Source organism: Acinonyx jubatus, chromosome C2 (assembly GCF_027475565.1).
Source record: "Acinonyx jubatus isolate Ajub_Pintada_27869175 chromosome C2, VMU_Ajub_asm_v1.0, whole genome shotgun sequence".
Taxonomy (NCBI): domain Eukaryota; kingdom Metazoa; phylum Chordata; class Mammalia; order Carnivora; family Felidae; genus Acinonyx; species Acinonyx jubatus.
Genome location: NC_069384.1, coordinates 11,265,011 through 11,288,650, shown reverse-complemented (window position 1 = coordinate 11,288,650; position 23,640 = coordinate 11,265,011). Strand labels below are relative to the sequence as shown.

Sequence of the window (23,640 nt, the reverse complement as noted above, 5' to 3'; positions counted from 1 at the left end):
AAGAAGCACGAAGCAGGAGGGCGAGGGGCAGCTGCCAATGTCTTGACCAGCACAGGTCCTGGGGGCTGGGAGGCCCGCTTTCAGGATCTGTGACTGGACATGGGCACCGACAACTAAAACTCCGGGGCGGTAACTGGCCTGGTTGTTGGCATCAACTCCGCCCGCAGGGTCAGCCCCTCCCCGGGCTCTGAGCCCAGAGGCCAAGGTCGTGAGGTAAGACACATTAAGGACTTAATGGTGCCTGCAATAAAGGCCTCAATAAATGTTAACAGTTCTTCCTAATGACACAAGCTTCCATAAATTCCTAAGAGTAATCAACACAAACTAAAATCTCCAACCAACGGGGCTTTTAACCTTTTAGCTGGGCGGATTCTGAAAGAAAGATAGAAAATAAGGTTCTCTGTATTTCCACTTCAAAAAAGATAGTAAACAGTATATGTTCTGTTCAGGAAGCATTTTATTGTTGCTACAAGTTTAGGGATTTTCATGGACAGAAAATCAACACTTTCAGAAAATCTCCCGCATGGCCCTGCTCAGCTTCTGAATCTTGGTTTTCGCAGACATATCAGCATATTTCTCTCCAATACGGACAATCATTCCACCCATGATGGACGGATCAATCTAGGAAAGAAAATAGGTTGGAAATGTGGAAAAGCATTGATATTTCATCGATCGAACAGAAAGATGAAAAAGTACTTTGAAAAGTCTACATGCTGTACAAATGTAAGATGTTATCATTATGTCTAGAAAAAAGAAGTCAGATTGTGAATGGAATCCATAATCATTTAAATTGAGAACATAAAATTTCTATTAGAAACAATTTAGTATTTGGTGAGATTTAATTTTTCAGTTTCTACAGCCACTCAACAGTGTCAAAGAACCTGAGGAAACACACCATACATAATTAAAAACCTACCTTAACCTCCAATTTCAATACCTGGCCTTTACTTAGGAAGCTCTTCAGGACTGTTTTTAATTCAGCAAGAGTGGGTTCATCTAAAGGCTAAAAAAAGGACAAAACCATCCTTTAATTAAGTAGATAGAGCAGAACAGAACTTTCCACGTAAAAGCTCAGGAAGAAAATACCCCTGGCACACATCAGCACGACAGGCCTTGTGAATTCCTGTGTGGTCTCTGGGCCCTTCCAGGAGCTGCACTGCAAGTTACTCACACCGCTGGTGTGCCGGGAACATGCCGATGTCCTGGCCCACAAGAACACCTCGGCGAGCTCATTGGGCGGGTCACTGATGCCCATAAATGCCACTCCCTCCCCGTCTCTGCTCCCTGGTATCAGCGGTACGACTTAGACACGACTGAGGAGGACCCCCCCCCAATACTGAAGTTAATGATGCCTGAGGACACAGGCCTCTCCTGTGCAGCCCTGTGGGCATGGCAGGAGGCCACTATGTCCTTGGATGGAGAGCTGCAATCTGACCCGGTTCTAGCATCTCTAAGACCTCTGGTTCCCAGGAGCTTCTAGAAGCACGCTGCACTCCGAGCCTCACGGGGAACGCCTGGCCGCACGGCTCTGCACTTGACTCTGACAGAGCCAGCACTCAGACGTCAGCCTGTGTTCTCTCTGCCTCAACTCCTACTCCTGGTGAGGGCAGAGTGAGAAAGGCTGAAGGAGCGGCCTCTTGTCACAAATCCTCTCTCTCTACCCCCACACCTAAGGGTCCACAAGCTAGCAGATAAGGCTTTCCATCTTCGCAAAGATCTAACAACGCCTCTTGGGGGAGCTGGTGTGAAAGTCTGCTGGTGTTTAATCAAGACATCATTCGCCAGGCCTCCAAGGTTACAGAGCTCCGAAGTACGTGCACACCTCCCACTCAGAGGCTTAGCGGGTGCCAGGCACCGGTCTGTGCTGGCATTTCACACCCACCACCCCCTTTAACCGGGACAACTCTGGGCGGCCAGCGGCTCTTATTCCCATTTCCCGCAGGAGAGAACAGGTTCAGAGTGGTTAAGGTCCCAGTTGCTGCAATATTTGAAATCAGTCTATTTCTACAGACTGTGCCCTTAGTCACTAATCAAGGAATAATTTTTGTTTTTGAACAGTGGAAACTTATTTACCCGGGAGTTTCAACATCAAACACTGCTGCACTAGCAACAGTTGGTTCTAAAAAACTTTTACAAAAATATGCACCCTTTAAAAAAAATAATGTCCTTGGGGCACCTGGGTGGCTCAGTCAAACGTTTGACCTCGGCTCAGGTCATGATCTCGTGGTTTGTGGGTTCGAGTCCCGCATCGGGCTCTGTGCTCACAGCTCAGAGCCTGGAGCCTGCTTCGGATTCTGTGTCTTCCTCTCTCTCTGCCCCTCCCCTGCTCACACTCGGTCTCTCTCTCAAAAATAAACATTAAAAAAAAAAATGGTTTTTAATTAAAAGTAAAAAATAAATTAAAAAATCATGTCCTTGTACTCACTGAATGACAGAATTTATACCAGTGCTCAGCCACGGGGATGGTATGACCTGCCTGGTGAAGCCTCATCTGGGCCCTGCTGTCACCAAGAACTGGGGCAGGCCCAGTGGGCCCGGGCAGATGCCTGAGCTGTAAGGATTCGCAGTCAGTTGTGCACTTTCGTGGCACCGACTATGAACTACAAACGTGCAAATACATGATCTGGGGTAAAATGTCTCTCTGAAGCCGTGCTCTTTTGGAGAGTGAGAGTATCTTTGAAATACCAGAAATATTAACCTAGATGAGGTCAGGTGCTGCGTATTCCAAGCAAATCCGCCGTCTTCTACTGAGAAGTAAGCCCCTCAAGGCTGATTTCCTATGCGGTCTGAACTACAGTAGGGAGAAAATACGTACTTAGGACATCAACAAAAGGAATTCTGGGGAGGTGGCGCAGCTTAAGGTACATGCTCTTGTGAGAGAGAAGGCCATGTTCAAACCCTGATTCCCTATTTTGTCACTTTGGGCAAATGACTTAATTTCCCTGGGTTCACTCATCTGTAAAATAAGGATAATTCTACCTCACATAGAACGCTGCCATTAAATAATACATTACGAAGTACTCGGCATATAGGTCTATTATTACAGCCACGTCAGCAACTCCACAAGGGCCTGCCCTTCCCACCCTTCCCATTCGCTGCCACCAAAGGTTAGACAGTCCAGTTTCAGGAGACTACTTACCAAGGGATTTGTGAAATAACTCCAACTTGTGAGGGAACATAAACCACTACTTCCTAACACATTTGAGTCCAGTCTCGTCCTTCCGAACAGTCAGCGGGTAGGGAGGCACTAACGGGACACACACCGGCCCCTCTAAAGCGCAGGTTCATGGCAGCTCGTGTAAGAAGTGAAGCAAACCTCCTAGGTGACCAATCACCTTTCCCGATTTCTGGATTTTAGCCTGTTTTTTTTCTTTTCATTATGCAAAACGCGATGCACGGATGTCAAAGCAAATACAGCAGCAACAAGCTGTCACTTACAGATGCAGTGGTCACTGTGCAAGGAACTTCTCCACGGTGGACACTCATCATGGTCGAAAAGGCAGAAACGACTCCAGGGGTGTTGTTCAAGCGACCATTTTCAGCAAGCAAATCTGGGAAAGTGAAGGTGTCTCAGTAACGTCAAAATCACTCAAAACAGGTTATTCATTAGACACTTTTCCAAAGAAGACACCCAGATGGCCAACAGACACATGAAACGATGCTCAACATCACTCATCATCAGGGAAATACAAGTCAAAGCCACACTGAGATACCACCTCATGCCAGTCAGAGTGGCTAAGATGAACAAATCAGGAGACTATAGATGCTGGAGAGGATGTGGAGAAAGGGGAACCCTCTTGCACTGTTGGTGGGAATGCAAACTGGTGCAGCCGCTCTGGAAAACAGTGTGGAGGTTCCTCAAAAAAATTAAAAATAGATCTACCCTATGACCCAGCAATAGCACTGCTAGGAATGTACCCAAGGGATACAGGAGTGCTGATGCCTAGGGGCACTCGTACCCCAATGTTGATAGCAGCACTTTCAACAACAGCCAATTAGGGAAAGAGCCTAAATGTCCATCAACTGATGAATGGATAAAGAAGATACGGTATATATATACAATGAAATACTACTTGGCAACAAGAAGGCATAAAATCCTGCCATTTGCAGCAACATGGATGGAACTGGAGGGTATTATGCTGAGTGAGATAAGTCAGTCAGAGAAAGGTATGTTTTCACTCATATGCTGATCTTGAGAAACTTAACAGAAGACCATGGGGGAAGAGAAGGGGAAAATAAAAAGTTACAAATAGAGAGGGAGGGAGGCAAACCATAAGAGACTCTTAAATACCGAGAACAAACTGAAGGTTGATGGGGGGTGGGGGAGAGGGGAAAGTGGGTGATGGGCACTGAGGAGGGCACTTGTTGGGATGAGCACTGGGTGTTGTATGTAAGCCAAACTGACAACAAATTATATTTGTATGTTAGTATACTATTGTAACAAAACAAAAACCCCTAGGTTATTCACGAGGTATTATATTCACCTCAAAAGCAAACTTAGATTTGTGGCCTTAGAATGCTATATTCAATGTCCTTTAAGAATGTGAATGAAGAAGATGGTGCTTGGTATTTAAAAAGTATATTCAGTGTTTAAAAAAACCCACCACGGACAAGCATTTAAAATAGCCAGGTGTGTGGGGAGGCCTTACAGATCTCCAACCAATTTCCTGACCATGGCCTGCAACCTGATTTTCATATTTCAGGTTAGATTCCAATGTTTGGCTACAAATCCCCAAATTAACATATTATCTATATTCAAAGATGATGCCATGAATACATGTTCTTTGGAACATGTATTCTGGGTTGGCCATGGGACTTGAAAAGCAAGCCTAATGTACCAAACAATGCAAATGTCTTTGAGGACAGAGATACAGCCACCGGTTACACACCGTTTCCTTGCTATGAATCCTATCTGTCTTCTCCACGGGTTGAAAAGTAGTGGCTGCAATTACTTTGTTACACGGTCATATCCTTTAGACAGTGCTCTTCAAACTTTAACTCACAAACAATTCACTTGGGGAGCTAGTTAAATGCAGTAGGTTGATTTATTAGGTTGGCTAACTCCTTAGATCGCGGCCAAAAGGCAGGTAGGTGATGCTGACGTTCCTGGTCCACGGATCACACTTCCAGTGGCAAGATTTTCAGTAGAAAAGATCTAATACTTACTGATCAGGTTGCATGTGAGGGGAGAGAATCTCTCTTTTGCTGTCATGTCGTTTAGGCTTTTCACTTTCACGGAACGCTTCACATAGGGATTCATAATGGAAGCAGCCATTTTGGGTTCCTTCAAGATTTGCTGAAAGTACCAAAAAAATAACTTCTTCAACTCTTTAGTGCATGAACGATCCTCGCCGCCACAACATATTTTGTTATGAATCATGTATTTCATTAAATTAGCACTCTCAAAGCATGTATGAAGAAAAATTTACAATCAAATAATTTTCTCTGCCTTTGAGAATACACCATACCTTGGTTTTACACAAGATATAATGGTACTTCTTGGAAAAATTTAAAGATACTTTATGAAGTTTCTTAAATTTATTTTTGCTTTTCAAGAGAGATTACAGAAAAACTAAGCAGCCGAGATTCAACGAACTGCATATGTTAATGTATTTACTATGGGTAATACTCAGCTGAAAAGGTGCTCTAACAGCAAAGGAAGTCTCCCTGTTATTCCCCTGGAGGGGGGCCTCTCTGTGTCAGAGTGATCCTGATTCTGTCCTGCCTCTTACAGAGCCCCGTGAGAGAGCTCTGGTGTTTCCAGAGCAGCCTCAATCAGCCTGGGAGGCAGAGCGGACGAACAGTGGGAGTGCAGCTACCAGGAGAGGGACCACACGTCTCCATTTTGTTAATTCATAAATGTCTGTCCTCAGCGACCCAGGGTAGCTTCCGGCACCTTGCTCCCCTTAGTATCAGACCAGGGTTCTAACAAAACAATGGCTGTTTCCGTTTGGGCATCTTTCAGTTAAATACCTGTCAGCCTTTCACTCACTGCTAGCACCTTCTCCCAGGCTCTCGGCCAGAATCTGCTCTAATCCAGGCTACCTGTCATACACCACCTAATGCTAAAACTTCAACGCGACTGGCTCCATAGAAACAATTTTCCATAAAAATCGAGGACTTACGCAAATTAAAAGCTGGCATTTGGGTAATCCGGTTTTTCGTGTTTCCCATCTTTCTCTGTTGTATCATCCGATGGGCAGTTAGTGGCACCTGTGTAGCATCACTTTCCTCTCAGTGCCAAAAAATTGCTAATTTTCATTTACAAAGAGTCTTAAGGTAAGTGCCTCCTTTCTACGTCTCCACATCTTAACTGATTTCCAGGTTATAGTCAAACCCCATTCTTAACACCCACAATCTAGGTCACTCCATTGTGAATATCACTGTTCGGTTTTAAATGGGCATATATGGGGCGCCTGGGTGGCTCAGTTGGTTAAGCATCTGACTTTGGCTCAGGTCATGATCTCACGGTTTGTGGGTTCAAGCCCTGTGTCGGGCTCTGTGCTGACAGCTCGGAGCCTGGAACCTGCTTCAGATTCTCTCTCTCTCTGCCCTTCCCCCACTTGTGTTCTGTCCCTTTCTCTCTCTCAAAAATAAACATTAAAAAAATAAAATTAAAAAAAAACAAAACAAAATGGCCATACATGACAAGTAGCGGGCAATAATTATCACCTCCAAAAATGCCTGTGTGTGATCCTGTCTGCTCTTGGTACCCCTCTCCCAAGTGTCTCCAACAGTAAGGCTGTTGACTCTGTGGGTTGGTCACACCAACTCAGACAGTAAGCATCATCTGTAGAGCTAACTGGACAGAGAAAGGAATATGGAACGAACATTACTGTCTGCTAGGACAAAAATTCCAAAAAAAAAAAAAAAAAAGCTTGAGATGAAAAATGAACAGAATAAATATTATCCTATATGACTAGCCTCATCAGGGTTTTTCCTTCTGAACAGTATGATAAAAAAAAAAATCTTCAGAAATAAGATTAAAAATAGAAGAAATTCTTAAAACATAAAACTAAAAAAGTGCAAAACTTTCTCTAGAGAGAGTATACGCTAGACTGTGTCTCCCTCTCCCCCCCTTTTTTTAAGTTTATTTATCTGATTTGAGAGAGAGGGAGAGAACAAGCGGAGGAGGGGCAGAGAGAGGGGGAGAGGATGTGAAGCGGGCTCTGTGCCTTCGAGCTCAGAAACGGGAGGTTATAACCTGAGCTGAAGTCAGAGGCTTAACTGACTGAGCCACCCAGGCGCCCCTCCGTCTCCTCCTTTAATGCAGAGCTTCTTGTCGGAGGTGGCAGCTATAAAGCAAGAGAAGGGGAAGCAACAAAGTGGACAGAAACGTGTTAACTAGAAAATTCGGTTAAAATTACAACAGATTTTCCCAAGTTACACTGGTACACTTCTGTTAATTCAATTAATTCACTCTTCTTTCCAGGTTAAAAAAACAAAGTGTAAAAATAAACTGTCCCTTGTAGCTTCCCCATCTGTCAGTTCTGTACTGGAGCTCAATACACCTTTGCTGATTTTGTTGCCCAGAGTGCTCTGCTTGGGTATTTCCCTCTCACGTCTTGGGGATAAAATAAAAAATTGAAAATGAGGAAAGGCTCCATAAAGAAAATTCCCAGCAAAGCAAGTCATAATACATTCTAAAGACTATTTTAGAACTGCCTGAAATACAAGCACAGATTTTCAAAGGTGACCTCCATTTCTTCTTAGCCTCAAATCTTGGTTCTTAATATTAATAATATCCTTGTTCGTATCTGCCTGTACCTATTATACAACAGGTTCAGAATAACAATACCCAGTACTATTCCTATCAACATGATTACAGAAAACAGGTTTTTTTTCTTTTTTCTTTTTGTAGTTCATTTTCACTTAGGATATACCTCATTAGAGAAACATGGCCAAATAAGGAAAAAACCTATGATGGAAACTTAGTAAGTAATAAACAGAAAAGCTACTTACCGCTACTCTCAACAATTCCTTTTCTACTTGTTCCAGCTTATTCTGTTTAGATGCAGCAGAATAAAGAGCAGTGGCATAGCGACCTTCGATACCATATATCTGAACAGGTGGCTTTAAAAAAAGGATGGGGTGGGGGAGGAAGAGAAAAGGAAAATAACTTCAGATATCATTCTGCCAACAGCAGGATTAAATACATATATTAAAATACACTGTTTAGAGCACACAACAAGTTTAAATACCAAAGAAGGAATCAGAAAGCTATCCTGAATGGCAATTCTCAAACAAATCAGGGATGTTTCCTCAGCTAGGTCACTTAATCTTCCAATTTTTGAGCTTCCAATTTTTCATCTTAAAATGTGGTGCTTAGGAAATATGGTACCTAGAGTCCCTTCCAGCGGTAACTATAAATCAATTATTACATGGATTCTGAAATGAGCTTATGCTTCCTTTGAACTCAGTAACTAATCAGTTCCACATAGTGGAGATTTTAAACACTGAGAGAAGACAGTTTTGCACGTTAGAGCCAAGAAAACATTTCATGGTGACACTATAAATTTCCCCTATAGTGTCTCCCCATCAATGTTCAGTTTAATGGAGCTCTTTAGCAGCTTACTGAATGCCTGATGCTTGAATTATTTTTCACAAAAAACTGTAGGCTTTTTCCTACGCGCTGCCATCAATATATGACTACATATGCTTAGCAGTTCTGTATGGTTGCAGTGCAAGAGCTCAGGTTTGAAGAAAGATTTAGTTCCAGTCCAGCTCTGAGACCAAACTCGAGTTCTCCCAGTCTGTTTCCTCTTTTGCAAACAAAAGACCAGCTATTTCCCATCATTGTTACGGGGTTTTAAGAAATTCCCACAAAGGTTAAGCATGGGCCTGTTGCACACCAGGCATTCAACTTATTCCATTCCCTATCCCCATGCACACATCACATTTTGGGACCTACAAATCAGGCAGAAAGGTTTAGGTAGTACTTATACAAAAGTCCATGCCCTAACCGCGCACGTTCATTTACTTTACGATTAGTAACAAAAGTTGACATACCCTCACGAGCTTGGCAAATGGCCTGACCACAGATGTACTAAAGCATCGCACCTTTAAAACAATAATAAAACATTTAAAGTGATTAGTTTCTTAGTATCATCACGGAGATTACACGAGCTGCTCTTTATTCCCAAGGAGTAAATTTCACCACTGAGCATCATCCATAGCCGCCAGGGAAATTGCTTTCCCACCAACTTCCTTGTTTGCTATGAACAGGCTGAGGCTAGCACACCAGTATGAGAGAGAAAACACAAGTTCTGACGAAATACATGTTCCAAGAAACCCCAAATTTCTGGCATTTGTTACCACCCGTGAGGAAGGATTTTAATAAAAAGTGAGAGGATTCCAGTCATGGTCTGCAAGAGATGTACCTTCTTAGAATCCAAATGCTATCGGAAAAGAAAGATTAATCCCCTTAGTACTGCAGCAGTCTGATGTGAGAACTGACCCTAGTTCTGAGAAATGGTATCTAGTCTATCAAGGAACAGAGTTGGAACTCGTTGCTTAAAAAGCATCTGCAAGGGCACAGCTCACCTTCAAATAATTTCAGTTCTGAACTGTTCTATAACACAAGTGGTTGTAGGGATTAAAAGACCTTTTCACTTATGAAAAACTTACCTAAGCTGTAAGGTGTCATGATGTGTAAAGCATAGTGTTGCTATGTAGTATAAAGACCACGAATTTTCTTTCCAACTCCATCTTCTGTATGACCGTGTGGGTTCGAATCTCAGCTCTATCTACCCCTTCCTGGCTGAGCAGCCAAGGACGAGTCATTTAAACTTTTCGGTCTCATTTCCTTTATAAAAATGTGAAATGTGTTTTATAAATACTCCTTAGCATTACTAGAGACCCCTGACAAGTCTGACCACAACGACAAGGTTAAATGACTTGGGGGTGGGCTGTATCCTTTCCTCGGAGTCCAGGGGAGCCTTCCCCCGACCCTTTCCCGTGCGCCTCAAACTAGCTGCTCCCGAGGCTGTGCTCGGGGACGCCAAGGTCAGGCACGCGTCCCCCTGCACCGCCAGCCCCGCGGACGTCCAGGGAGGTAGGGCCGCCCGAGCGCTTTGCGTCGCTCCCACTCGCAGGGCCCTACAACGCTGAATGGCGGCCACGCTTCCCCAGCTGTGGTCTCGCTCTGTGGCTCTTAGGGCTCTGTTACGTGTCACTTTAGAAGGGATCCTCTCGCTAGTTTTCAGGACCTCCCTTCTCTCACCTGCCGGGAGAGCCCGGACACTGCAGAAGAAGCCATCTTCTCCGGGTGGCTGTAGGTCAAAGCCGAGGCAGCGAGAGAGACGCAAGGGCGCACGCGTGCGTCAGCGTAGCCGCTTGGGCCGCTGGGAAATGTAGGCGTAGGTCACCAGGCCGCATGCGCCGAGGTCGCGGTCAGTCTGGGAGTTGTGGTCTTTAGAAGTGGTTGTTAAGGGCTGGACTTCTAGAGCTAGCGGCCTCGGACAGCACCTTAAAATAAAAAGTTTGCATTACTGGATGGTCCTTACAGTAGGGTGGATTTCTTTTCCCTAGATTTTAAATTTCCTTTTAGATAAATAGGTGGCATATGTTCTATTTCACATTCATTACTAGCATCATTAGCATCGTTTACCCCTTCTTTCTACCACAACAAAGGGTGTATCAAGTGCAGTTCCTTGCTCTGTATAAAAACAAAGGAGCCTTACAGCTCCCGCTGAGGATTCAACCTGCCCAGTGTCTGGGCCATGACTGCCTCTCTACCTCCACACCCCCTTCCCCTCATCTCACCTGAGCGCAGCACTGCCTTTGGTTTGTGAGAGCATGTGAGATTCTAGTGCCTAAATTCTTGATTCCTGGGTAGAGCGGAGTGATTATCCGAGATTATCTTGGGGTTTGAGCAAGTGTGACATCGAAACCGAAAACCCAACACTAGCGTTGGCCAGGTTCTCTGCATTCATAAACAAACCCGAATTTCAACCCATTTCAGCCTAAATGGAGCTTACTTTGTTTTTCTCTTCTGCACAGAAGAGAATTGGCCCGACAGAGTACGCGCGGGTCAGAGTTCCCTGGTTGCAACAAAGGGGTCCTGTGGTCAACTGAAAAAAAATTTTTTTCCTGTTCAGATTTATTATAGGAACACAGATTAATTTGTTAATATATCCTTTTAGAGGGCGGTTTTCTCATCATTACAAAAACTTGTAAAAATGCAGACAAGTGCAAGGAATGTAATTGCCGTCTTTTCAACCACTCAGAGGCAGCTGTTGTCAATACTTGGGTGTGTTATCTCCCAGCATTTTTTTCAGTATTATAATGGATATTATAATAGTGCCTGCCTTATAGATTATCAGGAAAAAGAAAGAAATTATACGTGTGTAAAGTATTTAAAACAACTGCCTGACAGAGTGGCACTCAATAGTGTTAGTTCTTTATTTTGTATTGTTTTATTATATATATGGATTGACACCTCATATATTATTTAGTTTATTGCCTTTTTCCTTAATACAAGAGAAAAAAGGATACTAAATTAGATATGGTCTGTGGTTACATGCTTACGATATAAGAATATTTCAAAGTTATATAATTTTCATGAGCATGTTAATGGCTGTAGAATAACCCATCAAGTGGATTCTGTATCTTATTCAATGATTTTTGAACATAATTCAGATGATTTCCAGGTGTTTTTTTTTCATTTTAAACAATACTGCATCTCCTGAGCATCTTAAATGCAAACCTTTTTTTTTTCTTTCTTCTCATACTTAGAATAACATCCAAAGAGATTTCTAGAACTGGCACAACTTGGTGAGAGGGTATGAGCCCTTTAAAAGTTCTTGGTGCTTGAGGCCCAGCTGCTTTTCAAAAGTTTTATCCTATTTACACTTTCACTAGCAGAGCATAAAAACCCATGTTTCGCTTCACTATGCAAACTATTTTCAGAGGCTGTTTTCAAATTAGCTTAATGGAAACTATATTCATTATGCAATGAACATAAATTTTATTGAGTACCTATTATGTGCAGGCAGCTCTTTTATGCCCTGAAGATACAGTATGTTACATGACAAAGTGCTTGCTTTTGTAGACCTTACATTCTATGCGATTTCAAACCACAAACCCATGTTTCCTAATGTGTGGGTATTATTAGATGTAATACAAATCAAAAGTTCCGGAGCCAAATGCACTTGGGAAATTCTAGACTCTATTGTGTTGACAATTATAACTAAACTGTATGATTGCATAACAGCAGGGAGATGCTCTTTATTTTCTTTGTATTTGCCTCCAACGCACTCGAGCCCCTTGGACGTGGCTATGATGGTAGTTTGGAATTATTTGAGTCTTAGGATTTATTTAATGGTTACGCATACATGGTTTCATTTTTAGGTTGGGTCTCAGGACAACTCTAAGATGTAGGTAGTCTGGTACTCTCCCACTTGATAGGTGCAGAAACTTTCTCAGACCCTGTTTAGGGAATGACAGTTCTGGGTCTCAGGATGTATTTCTGAGCATGGGATTTTGATGACGGTGTATCCTGTTTACATCTTGGTGACGTGGACTATCGGAGAACCACAGAAGAAGCCCTGAAGCCTGATGCCTCTGCACCTCTGCAGTCAAACCTCCCTTCTACTTGTTCTTGGATTGGTAGGCGTCTGTGGAGTCTCACCACAGGCAAAACACTGCAGTGACAGGCCAAGGCCCCAGATGCAAACCCTCATGTGCAATCAGCTGGCAACCGATTCCCAGTGGCCATGCTTTGTGCTACGCAAGAATAGAAAATTTGGAAAGAAAAAAAAATTTTTTTTTTTTTGTTCCATGGAAGGGAAAAGACTTAGCGCGATGCTTTTATGGTACCTTTCTATTGTGCAACCTTAAATTGTTTAAAAATGGGTTATTTTAGGCAAAGCCAACGGAGTCAAAGGGACTTGCCCAAGGGTATAGGCCCGGGCTAAAGTGGTGGCAGAACCCAAACATCAAATCGCCACTTTTTAATTTTATGCTGACTTTCACTTCAAAATAAATAATTTTCACTGTGCTGTTTTCTCTACAAAGGCACCAGATGGTGGCCTGGAACACAGCGGCATGGTGTCATGAGACCCTCAACTGCGTGCTTTAAAAAATGAAGTGACTTTCCCCTTGACCCAGAAATTCAGAAATTTGGATGAAGGGTCATGTGCAAAAAGTCCACCTTACTCTTAAACAAATATTTCAAATTTTTGTTTAAATTTTAATTAGTTAATATGTCATGTAATATTACTTTCAGGAGTAGAATTTAGCGATTCATCACTTACATACAGCACCCAGTACTGACCCCAACAAGTGCCCTCTTTAATACCCATCATCCCTTTAGCCCATTCCCCCACTCCCCTCCCTCCCTTCCCCTCCAGCATCCGTCAGTTTTTTCTCTATGGTTAGGAGTCTCTTATGGTTTGCCTTCCTCTCTCTTTTTTTTCCTTTCCCCTATGTTCATCTGTTTTGTTTTACTTTAAAACAAAAGAAGGAAACAAATGTCTTAGCATGGAAGAATGGCTTTAAGAGTGGAGCATTATGGGGGCACCTGGGTGGCTTAGTTCATTGAGCATCCAGCTTCAGCTCAGGTCCGTGGGTTCGAGCCCCACGTCCGGCTCTGTGCTGACAGCTCTGGGCCTGGAGCCTGCTTTGGATTCTGTGTCTCCCTCTCTCTCTTTCCCTCCCTCGCTCATGCTCTGTCTCTCTCCATCTCTCAAAAATAAATAAACATTAAATTTTTTTTAAATTAAAAAAGAGCGGAGCATTGTGCAGCCATCACAATGAGATTTTCAAAAAGTATTTAACAACCTAGAAAACGACTTAGTGAGGCTGAGGAAAAAAGTACAAAATACATTTTGTATTTTCTGTAATGAGCATGTGTCACTGCCATACTCAGAGAAAAAGAAAAGAGATGCCAAGATCTTGTCACTTACCTCTGTGCCCCATAAAGGAGAGATGCTCCTATTCTAGTGTCTGATAATACTTAGCTTCTGACACGAAGGGCGATGGCTTGAAGCTGGCACGTTGCATGAAGGACCAGGCTCCAAAGTTGGACCGGAGCATGTCCAAGGTTTCTTTCCAAGATCAGCTTCTGCATCGACTCCATCAGTCTCAGGACATGTTCTTTGGCTTTACAGAAGACATAGTGAGGATACTATTGGTGGGGTTTTGGGGTGATGGTGGGGGGTTCGGAGCTGACGGGCAAGAAAGAATCCTTGAAGATGTCTTTGGTGCAAAGAGGTGATTTTATTAAAGCACGGGGACCGGACTCGTGGGCAGGAAGAGCTGCCCCGGGATCGTGATGGGTAACTGATTATCTACCCTCAGGTTGGGAGGGGGTCAGGGGTACAGTAAGTCTCTAAGAAATTTTGGAAGCAAGGTTTCCAGGACTTTGAGGGGCTAGCCGCTGTTAGGAAAACCCCATTTATTACCATTTAGTAAAACCTCAGTCATGAGACCCTTCAGATGTATATCAGGGGGCCATAAGCTTGGAGTATGATTGCCAGCACATATCTTGGGGGAGTTGGGATAAAAGAAGTTGCCAAGGCAATTTTTATATGTTAAAGTAGACTTACAGGATCCTGGGGGGGACCGGATAATGTGAAGCCAAAATTCTCTTTTGCCCCCAGCAAAGTGTCATCCTCGAGGCAGCTGAGCTCCTAGAGGGAGGTCACTCTGCCTGTTTCAAGGACTTGTCACTGGGCTGTATAGGCAGTAAGGGAATTTAATTTTTCATCTGCCTTAGTTTCCCCACATCACGTGGCAAGCACGTAAACCCCTTTCCTTTGTTCTTGGGGAGCCAGGAGTGTCACACAGATCCCTCCTGGTGGGGGACGGTGGAGCTGTCAGCTTGTACTGTGCCCCACGCTCCCTCATCAGTATCTTCAGGGCGAAGGATGCCTTGAAGGGTAAGGTTTTCCCTACACATTTTGTTACATTGAAAGGACTTGGGAAGTATTTGCATTATTCCCATATTTATTTATCTCGGAGTAATTCTCCATCAATTTTCTCTTTCTTTCTGTTCTTTTCCTCTGGGGAGTTTATTTCGAGAAGGGTGCATGGATCCCTTACAGCCGACCAGAGCCACTCACTTCCACAGGCCCACAGGCTGGCAGCCGGCTTTATAACTTCGTATGTAGTTTACCTGTCCATTTAAACCTAAGACCAGGAAAATGACTATGGCAGCTTTCTACACAGGTCTGTGGCATTTCCCCATTATAGGGGGCTTTAGAGAGGTTCTAGCAATCAGCAGGGAGCCCCCAGGACTGGAACACATCAGGCTTTGAGCAAGAAAAGGTGTTGAGGAAAAGGGACAATGGGATTCCAGCTACTGTGACCATATGGCTTTAAACTGTTTATCTTTAGGATTTGGTGCATCTGCTACAGAGGAAAAGAGCAAATAAAACACACACACACACTCACACACACACACACACACACAGCTTGGCGGCTTTTTTGAGTCTTTGGAGAAAGCTGTGTAAGGAGGGTCTGTGGCACTGATCATCAGGATCTGAAGGCGACAGAGGGAGGTCAGGCTCTGGAGAAGCCGGTCTCCCATCCTGGGCCCGGGCCTCTTCCTTTCCCTTCCTTCTCCTCCTGGTCTGTGGGTCATGCCACCTTGAAACGGTCACCAACTCAGCATTCAAGGTCACTGCTCTGGCTTAGCCTCTTCCAGGTTGCCAAAGAATCATCCCAACACTAGGGGGAGCCATCTCCTCACGTTGCAGTGCAGCCTCTGGCCTCGGAATCCATTTCTTTCTAGAGCTTTCCCTGTTCAAACCTCAGGGTCCGTGCTTAGCGGCAAGCAAGACTCTCAGAAGTATTGCGACAAACAAAGCCATCCCCGAGACATGCTCTCATGCAGGCTGCACGTGTGTCGGGGCTCAGACAGGTAGTTTCTTGCTCCCATCACACAGCCTCAGCGTGAAGGTGTCTTAGAACCCACGGAAACTCGCCCTTCGAATGTTCCTTCAACTCCTCACTGGGCCCCCTCAGCCCTCACACTTCCTGCAGCAACAATCTGCTCTCAGGATACATTGGTAAACAAGAAAGCATTGAACACTGTTTACTTAAAAAAAAAAAAAGAGTATGTATATGTGGTGCAAATAAAAATGTGAGAACAGGAGAGGCTTTGTAGGATTTTGGTGTGAAACAGGAAATTATATATGGCCAAAAAAAAAAAAAGGGAAATTATACCTTTTTTTTCTTTGCACAATTATTTAGTTGTAGTAAAAGCGAAAGTAAAAGTCAGGGCAAGGAAGGCACACAGACGGGAGGGGACATGCTCCTAGACCGTGGGATAGTGTGTGGCACAGTGGGATTCTGAAATGCCCGGGGGACAGATGTGATCTTCCTGGATCCCACAGTGGGGTGTACTGCCCAAGAAAGTGTTGATAACACTTGGGGACAGAGTAGTCATTTGCTGTTTTTATCAGCGAGGAGGCCCACAGAGAGGCTTTGAGGTTCCTGGTAAGTCAGGCTGGGGCTCTGTGTGGGGCGAGGCTGTTGGGTACAAGGAAGGTGGACGACACTAGTGAGTCCAGTGGCCACAGCCAATCCCGCGGAGGAGACAGGCTGCGAACTGCATCTTCGAGGTGATTTGAGAACGAAGGAAGCTTTCCCTAGCCCGGCCGCAGTTTCTGTAGCGAATGAATTAGTGTGACCTTGCAGATGTCCCCGTGACCCAGAAGTGGTGAGGGATACGGAAGATTTTCATTTGGCTAACCGAGGACTTCCCCAGGGTGGGGAGTGGAGAGGGGGCTGGTGGCATATTTCTGGGGATTTTCATCCTGGGCAGAGGATTGCGAGGATGGGTAAAGGGACCATCTATTTTGAGTTTTTAGGCAGTACGGGAGTTATTAGTGGGCTGGTCTTTGGAGACTAACAACAAGACTCCAGGAAAACAGAGTAGTTCAGACCATCTGTGTTGTATGGCTTAACATGGGAGAGAGGACCATCCCCTAGTTCATTCATTCACTCAAGCATTGTTTCATTTCACAAACATTCCCTGTGTGCTAGAGATCGTGACAGATGCTGTAGGGAACGAGGGCAACCAAGACTGATCCTGCTCTCAAGGGACTGTTGCCAGTTCCCTTTGAATCAGTTTTTAACTCTTAAAAATCACCTTTCCTTAGTTATATTCCTGAAGAAACTGGCATGGGTGTTGGTCTAAAAATCAGAAGAACTTGGGGCGCTGGGTGGTTCAGTCAGTTAAGCGTCCGACGTCGACTCAGGTCATGATCTGACGGTCCATGGGTTCGAGCCCACATCAGTCTCCATGCTGACAGCTCAGAGCCTGGAGCCTGCTTCGGATTCTGTGCTTCCCTCTCTCTCTCTCCCCCTCCCCCACTCGTGGTCTGTCTCTCTTTCTCTCTCAAAAATAAGTAAACATTAAAAAAATAGATACAAAATCCAAAGAACTAAATTGTACATAATTTTATAAACTCTGGGCTTTCTTTAATCTTTGAGGCTTTAAATGTATAGGCGTTCCTTCTACACCCGAGCCCCAAAGAGGCCGCAAGCTCCTCCTGTCATATCTTGGCAACTAATTGAAGCAATGAAAGGGAAAGAAATGATAAAAATAAATCATTCCAGTTGGCAGAGCGTCGCTGTGTGGTTCCAAGTGACTGTTCATCAGAAATGGAGTTGGTACCATCTTGGTGGCACTGGGTCACATTGGTCCCCTTGTGACAATGACAGTAGTAACTGTTCTCTCCTCTTGTGATCTATGACAGTGCTATGCACCATGGAATCAACAGAGTTTATGTAATCCAGGTCTGCTGACATTCTTGAGGCATGGAAATTTTCCTTATTTGTTTTAACTCTAAAAGTTTCCTGAGAACGTTCTAGAAGTAGACTTTTGTGAGTAGTAGCCATCAATCCTGGCTACTGATTGAAATCAATTGTGGAACTTAAAAAAATACAGATGTCCACTGAAGACATGAATTAAAATCTACACGTACGTTTTATTTAATTTTAATTTTATTTTTTTATTGTATTTTTTAAATTTTTTTAATGTTTATTTTTAAGAGAGAGAGAGAGAGAGAGAGAGAGTGAGTGGGGGAAGGGCAGACAGAGAGGGAGACAGAATCCAAAGCAGGCTCCAGGCTCTGAGCTGTCAGTACAGAGCCCAACACGGGGCTTGAACTCACGGACTGCGAGATCGTGACATGAGCCGAAGTCGGACGCTCAACCGACTGAGCCACCCACTCAGGTGCCCCATTAATTTTATTTTTCAAATGTTTATTTGTTTATTTTGAGAGAGGGAGAGAGAGCAGGGGAAGGACAGAGAGAGAATGCCAAGCAGGTTCCATGCTGTGAGCCCAGAGCCCGAATCGAGGCTTGATCTCATGAACTGTGAGATCATGATCTGAGCCGAAATCAAGAGTCAGATGCTTACCCCACTGAGCCACCTAGGTGCTCCCTCTTTTTTTGTACATTTTATTTCTTAAAAAAATTTTTTTAATGCTCATTTATTTTTGAGAGACAGAGAGAGACAGAACACAAGCAGGGAAGGGGCAGAGAGAGAGGGAGACACAGAATCTGAAGCAGGCTCCAGGCTCTGGGCTGTCAGTACAGAGCCCGATGCGGGGGCTTGAACCCTTGAACTGTGAGATCATGGCCTGAACCAAAGTCAGACACTCAACTGACTGAGCCACCCAGGCACCCTTGTACATTTTATTGTTAATCAATTCCTGAGCTTGAATGTTCAGTGACTGGACAGGGAGGAAATAAATCATAGTATATCTGTGATGGAATACTATGCTACCATCTAAAATTATGGTGAGGAAAAATTTCCTGAGTTGAGAAAATATTAATAATGCATTGTTGACTTAAAAAAAAATCAGGCTCAAAAGAGTGTTTTGGGGTGCACAATAGGATGATATTAAACAATCCTGTGTTTCCACGCATCATATAGAAGACCAGAGGAGCTACACAAACATGTTGGGGGTGGTGACCTCTCAGTGGTGAGTTTTGCTTGTCTTTTCCTTTGCTTTTCTGTGTTTTCTAAGTGCCACGCATGAGGCATTTATTGCTTTTACACTGAGGAAAAATTCTCTCAATAAATGTTAACGGTTTCCCCTTCAGAAACATGATGAAGAAAGGCAAAGAAATTAGATGCATGGGACTGCTCCATCCATCCATCCATCCATTTTTTTTTTTGTTTATTTATTTTTTGAAAGAGAGAGAGAGAGCAGAGGAGGGGGAGAGAGAGAGGGAGAGAGAGAATCCCAAGCAGGCTCTGAGCTGTCAGCACAGAGCCGGATGCAGGGCTCCGACAGGCATACGGTGAAATCATGACCTGAGCTGAAGTTAGACGCTTGACCGACTGAGCCACCCGGTCACCCCCATCCATTTATTTTTTTCATGATTTTTATTTCGTCTTTAAGTTTTTTTCACTCGCTGTTTCCCTTACTTTTATTTCATCTTTTTTTCTATTTCTTAAGGCAAACGTGTTAAGCACCAATAGGGTTAAGCACTCAGACTGTAGAGGCAAGGCCAGTGCTGTGGTGCTTACCCTCCAGCAGGCCCAAAAGGCTGTGAGGAGCTCGTTCAAACGCAGGGTCCCTCCCTAGAGCCTTCTGGGAAAGTAGTTCTGGGTGGGGCCTGGGAATTTCCTATTTTAAACAACTTGTCCGTGTATTTCCGACATGGGCGGTCCAGGACCAGGCTTTACGAACCTATGAGAAATGGGCACTTGGGCTTAAATAGCTTCAAGTCTAAAGCTGATGAAAAATGTTAGAAAGCGGGGTGCCTAGAGGCTCAGTAGGTCGAGCCTCTGACCTCAGCTCAGGTCATGATCTCAGTTAGCGAGTTCAAGCCCCACATCCAGCTCGCTGCTATCAGCGAAGAGCCTGCTTCAGATCCTCTGTCCCCCTCTCTCTCTGCCCCTCCCCTGCTCACCCTCGCTCTCTCTCAAAACTAAATAAACATTAAAAAAGAGAGAGAGAGAGAGAGAGAGAAAATGTCAGAATGTGAAAACCTGGTTTGTTGGTTCCGTTGGGGAATTCAACTTCATTTCCCCCAGGATGCCCCTGGACCCACGCTCCTTAGCCACACTGTCTTATTTTAGAATGCAACAGTTTAACTGGGATGACAATCAAAATATACCTGATCAGGCTGCCAGCCTCCTGGGAGGACAGTCGATGTGGCAAACACCTTCCTTCCTTAAGGACAGTCAGAGAGCAACAGCACAAAAAGTGTTAGTAATCTTAATAGCAGAACCATGTTATAAGTGGCTAGTGTGTGGCAGAAGGCTCATCTAAGCCCATTTAATCCAAAACCCATAGGTTACCTATAGATAAAATCATCCCCGTTCTACAGAAGAGGAGACTGAGGTTTAGACAGGTTAATTAACGTACGCAAGATCACATGGCCGGTCAGTCGGCTTGTCCCCAAGAGGCCGTGGGCTCAACTACTATATTACCCAGCCCCAAACTCTACCAGTGGCCACTCCGCTACCTCCTGATGTGAAGCTGCCTCTAGAGCTCAAGAATATCGACCACCCAGGCAGCTGGTACTAGGTGGCCCCAGCTGAATGTTTCCTGGTGTGAAATTATTATTTAACTTCAACCTTCTAAAACTGTGCCCTTCATGCTTCCAGCTGGTACAAAGTTAAAAACACTTGATAAAATGCATAAAACACAGCCAGCAGCGTATTTCCAAATCACGTTGTAAGCCAGGCAGCATTCGCCCGAAACACATCCTTGGGGGCAAAGTAGTTAAGAGAACTCCCGTAGAGTCTGCGGATGGGGGTGTCCGTTGAGGCAGGGAAAGCTGGGGATTCGGGGAGGCCTGGGCCCTGCAGCTGGGCCTTACGGGGACAGGGTGGGGAGGGCTTCAGCAGATGCAGGGAAATTTCCTACCTTTTTAATCTCAGTAAACTTGAGATCAAAATAAAACCTATCGTGTACCCTATCCCCAGACATGATTTTTCATTCTTTTTGGTAGTAGTATGATGTGCCATTATTATGATTTCAATGTTTTATTTTATTGAGATATAATTCAAATCCCATACACTTGATTTTTTTTTTTTTTTTTAATTTGAGAGAGAGAGAGGGTGTGAGAATCTCAAGCAGGGTCCATGCTCAGCATGAAGCACAAAGTGCTGGGATTATGATCTGAGCTGAAATCAAGAGTCCGAAGCTCAATTGACTAAGCCACCCACGTGCCCTTCCCATACCCTTTTGAAATGTACATTTCAGTGGTTATTACATTCACGAGGTTATGCAACTCTTAACCACTGTCTAATTCAAGAACATTTCATCAGGCCCACAAGAAATGCTCATTGGCAGTTACTCCCCATGCTCTCTTCCCCCCAGCAGCTGGAAACTTGTGATGATTTTTAATGGTTAGATCTTTTCTCTTTTCGATTAGATTCTAAGAGACCTTGGAACCCCTCTTCTTGGCACAAAACAAGTGCGTAGTAAATGTTTTTCCTTGGTGATAAAGCCCTCAAATTCTCTCCTGTCTGTTCCTTTTCTGATTGGTATGATAATTTTGAAATTATGTTAATGGACCACAAGAAGAAAACATACAGCTGAATTCTATTTTTTTCCTGTCTCTCTGCCCCCGCCCCCTTATAGGAAGGCCTGAACTCAGAGGTCTCATGTCAACGGGATAAATGTTTTATTGGCCTTATTTTTAATTCTGTTTGATTTAGGAAAGGACAAGGACATCTTGGGTCTTACACTGCAACACGAATATTGACAGGTCAGTGATATTTCATGTTTTTCCTGCTCATAAAAATACAGTGAGGAAATTAACAGCCTGGACTGTGGGAAAAGAAGAAATGCCAAAATGCTGATATGCCTGGGTCTGAACTGGTTGTTTACAGAGTGAAAAGCAGGTCACACATAGGCTGAGACGCGACTTCCGTCATGCCTGGGAATCTACAAACTCATTTCTCTCTCATTGGCAGAACATGAAAGCTAAAGATTATCCCCTAATCCTGTGGCATTTTTTAATCCATGGAATGGGCTTTGCTGCTCAAAAATTTTCACTTAAAGTCACACACTCTTTGGAGATACAATCATTTTGTTTACCCCTGGTAGTATCAGTGGAAAAAGTTGTCGGAATGAATGTCTGCAATAGTTAGCGTGGATGAAAATGGTTTTGCCACTGTCCGTCTCAAATTTGCTTTTCAGTTCAGATACTGGAAGTTCTTGTGAGAGCTTTTCCTTTGAAAAACAAGGGCATGACCTTTAATGTACTGGGGAAAAGCAGAGAAAACCCGGATGTCCATCACTGGGTGAACCGACAAAATGTGGTATATCCATACAATGGAATATTATTCAGCCATAAAAAGGAAGTGCTGATACATGCAACCACATGGATAGACATTGACATCGTCTGAGTGAAAGAAGCCAGATACAAAAGGCCACAGGTTATATGACTCCATTTATATGGAATATCTGCCAAAAGGCAAATCCATAGAGACAGAAAGTAGGGTGGCAGTTGCCAAGGGCTCGGGGGTGGGGCGGGGAGTGACTGCTAATGGGTACGGGATATCTTTTTTGAGGTAATGAAAATGTTCTGGAATTAGACAGTGGTGATGTTTGTACAACTTTGTGAATATGATAAAAACTGCTGAATTGTGTGTGTGTGTGTGTGTGTATATATGTATATTTACAAGTTTTTAATTTTTTTTTAACATTTATTTATTTTTGAGACAGAGAGAGACAGAGCATGAATGGGGGAGGGGCAGAGAGAGAGGGAGACACAGAACCGGAAGCAGGCTCCAGGCTCTGAGCCATCAGCCCAGAGCCCGACGCGGGGCTCGAACCCACGGACCGCGAGATAGTGACCTGAGCTGAAGTCGGACGCTTAACCAACTGAGCCACCCAGGCGCCCCTACAAGTTTTTAAAAGTAGTCTCCATGCCCAATGCAGGGCTTGAACTCACAACGCTGAGATCAAGCGTCACATGCTCTACCAACTGAGCCAGGCACGCGTCCCTAAATTGTATACTTTAAAAGGGTGAGTTTCACAGTATGTTACGTTATACCTCATTTAAAAAAGGTGAAAAGAAAATATTTGCTGCAAAGCCTCCCTGGGGGTTAAAAATAAGAGTAAGGGCGAGGTGGGGGGGGGGGGGAGAATCTGACCTTATTTTGTTGGTGCCTAGGATGACTTAGCATCACACTCTGAGGGGCACCTGCTAGAATAAAACCATTCCTGTCCTTGCCACTGCAACATGGGTCATTCTCACCTGGATCATGGAACTAAAGAATTTTGACAGCTGGGAAGGACTTTAGAGATTCTAGCCCATTCTCCCAGTTGTCCAGTGAGGGTACTAGTCATAGGCAGTAGAAATGGCAGGTTCAAAGTTGCCTCATTAGTGGCTGAGCTGGACCTAAAACCTAGCATTCTTTCCATTTGATATATATTGATGTATATTGATGTATATTGATATATATTTGATATATATTTCCTCCCTCTCCTCAGCCTCTCCTGACTCACATACAATTATGCATTCTACAGACCTTAATCTTTTTGAAACACAGATCTTAGGTCACCTCCTTCCTAAAAAACAAAACAACAGCAAAAACCTTCAGTGGCTCCCCATTGCCCTTCATCTTCTATCTGCCACTTGGCTCCCATGGTCCCCTAAGTGGACTATCCTTGCTGGCCCAACACACACTGTGCTTTTCAATATCACACATTT

The 23,640-nt window shown here is 44.0% G+C and overlaps 1 protein-coding gene across 1 annotated transcript; it reads right to left on the bottom strand.

Annotated features, from left to right (window-relative positions):
• Window positions 1–439: 439 nt before the first annotated feature.
• Window positions 440–10,332, bottom strand: ATP5PO (ATP synthase peripheral stalk subunit OSCP). Its single transcript, XM_015062568.3, has 7 exons — window positions 10,223–10,332; window positions 9,010–9,060; window positions 7,963–8,073; window positions 5,167–5,296; window positions 3,439–3,551; window positions 917–1,003; window positions 440–621 (listed from the first exon to the last, which is right to left on the bottom strand). Exons 1-7 carry the CDS (start codon window positions 10,256–10,258, stop codon window positions 508–510), a joined length of 642 nt encoding a protein of 213 aa, XP_014918054.1. The 5' UTR covers window positions 10,259–10,332; the 3' UTR covers window positions 440–507.
• Between the last annotated feature and the right edge of the window lie 13,308 nt (window positions 10,333–23,640).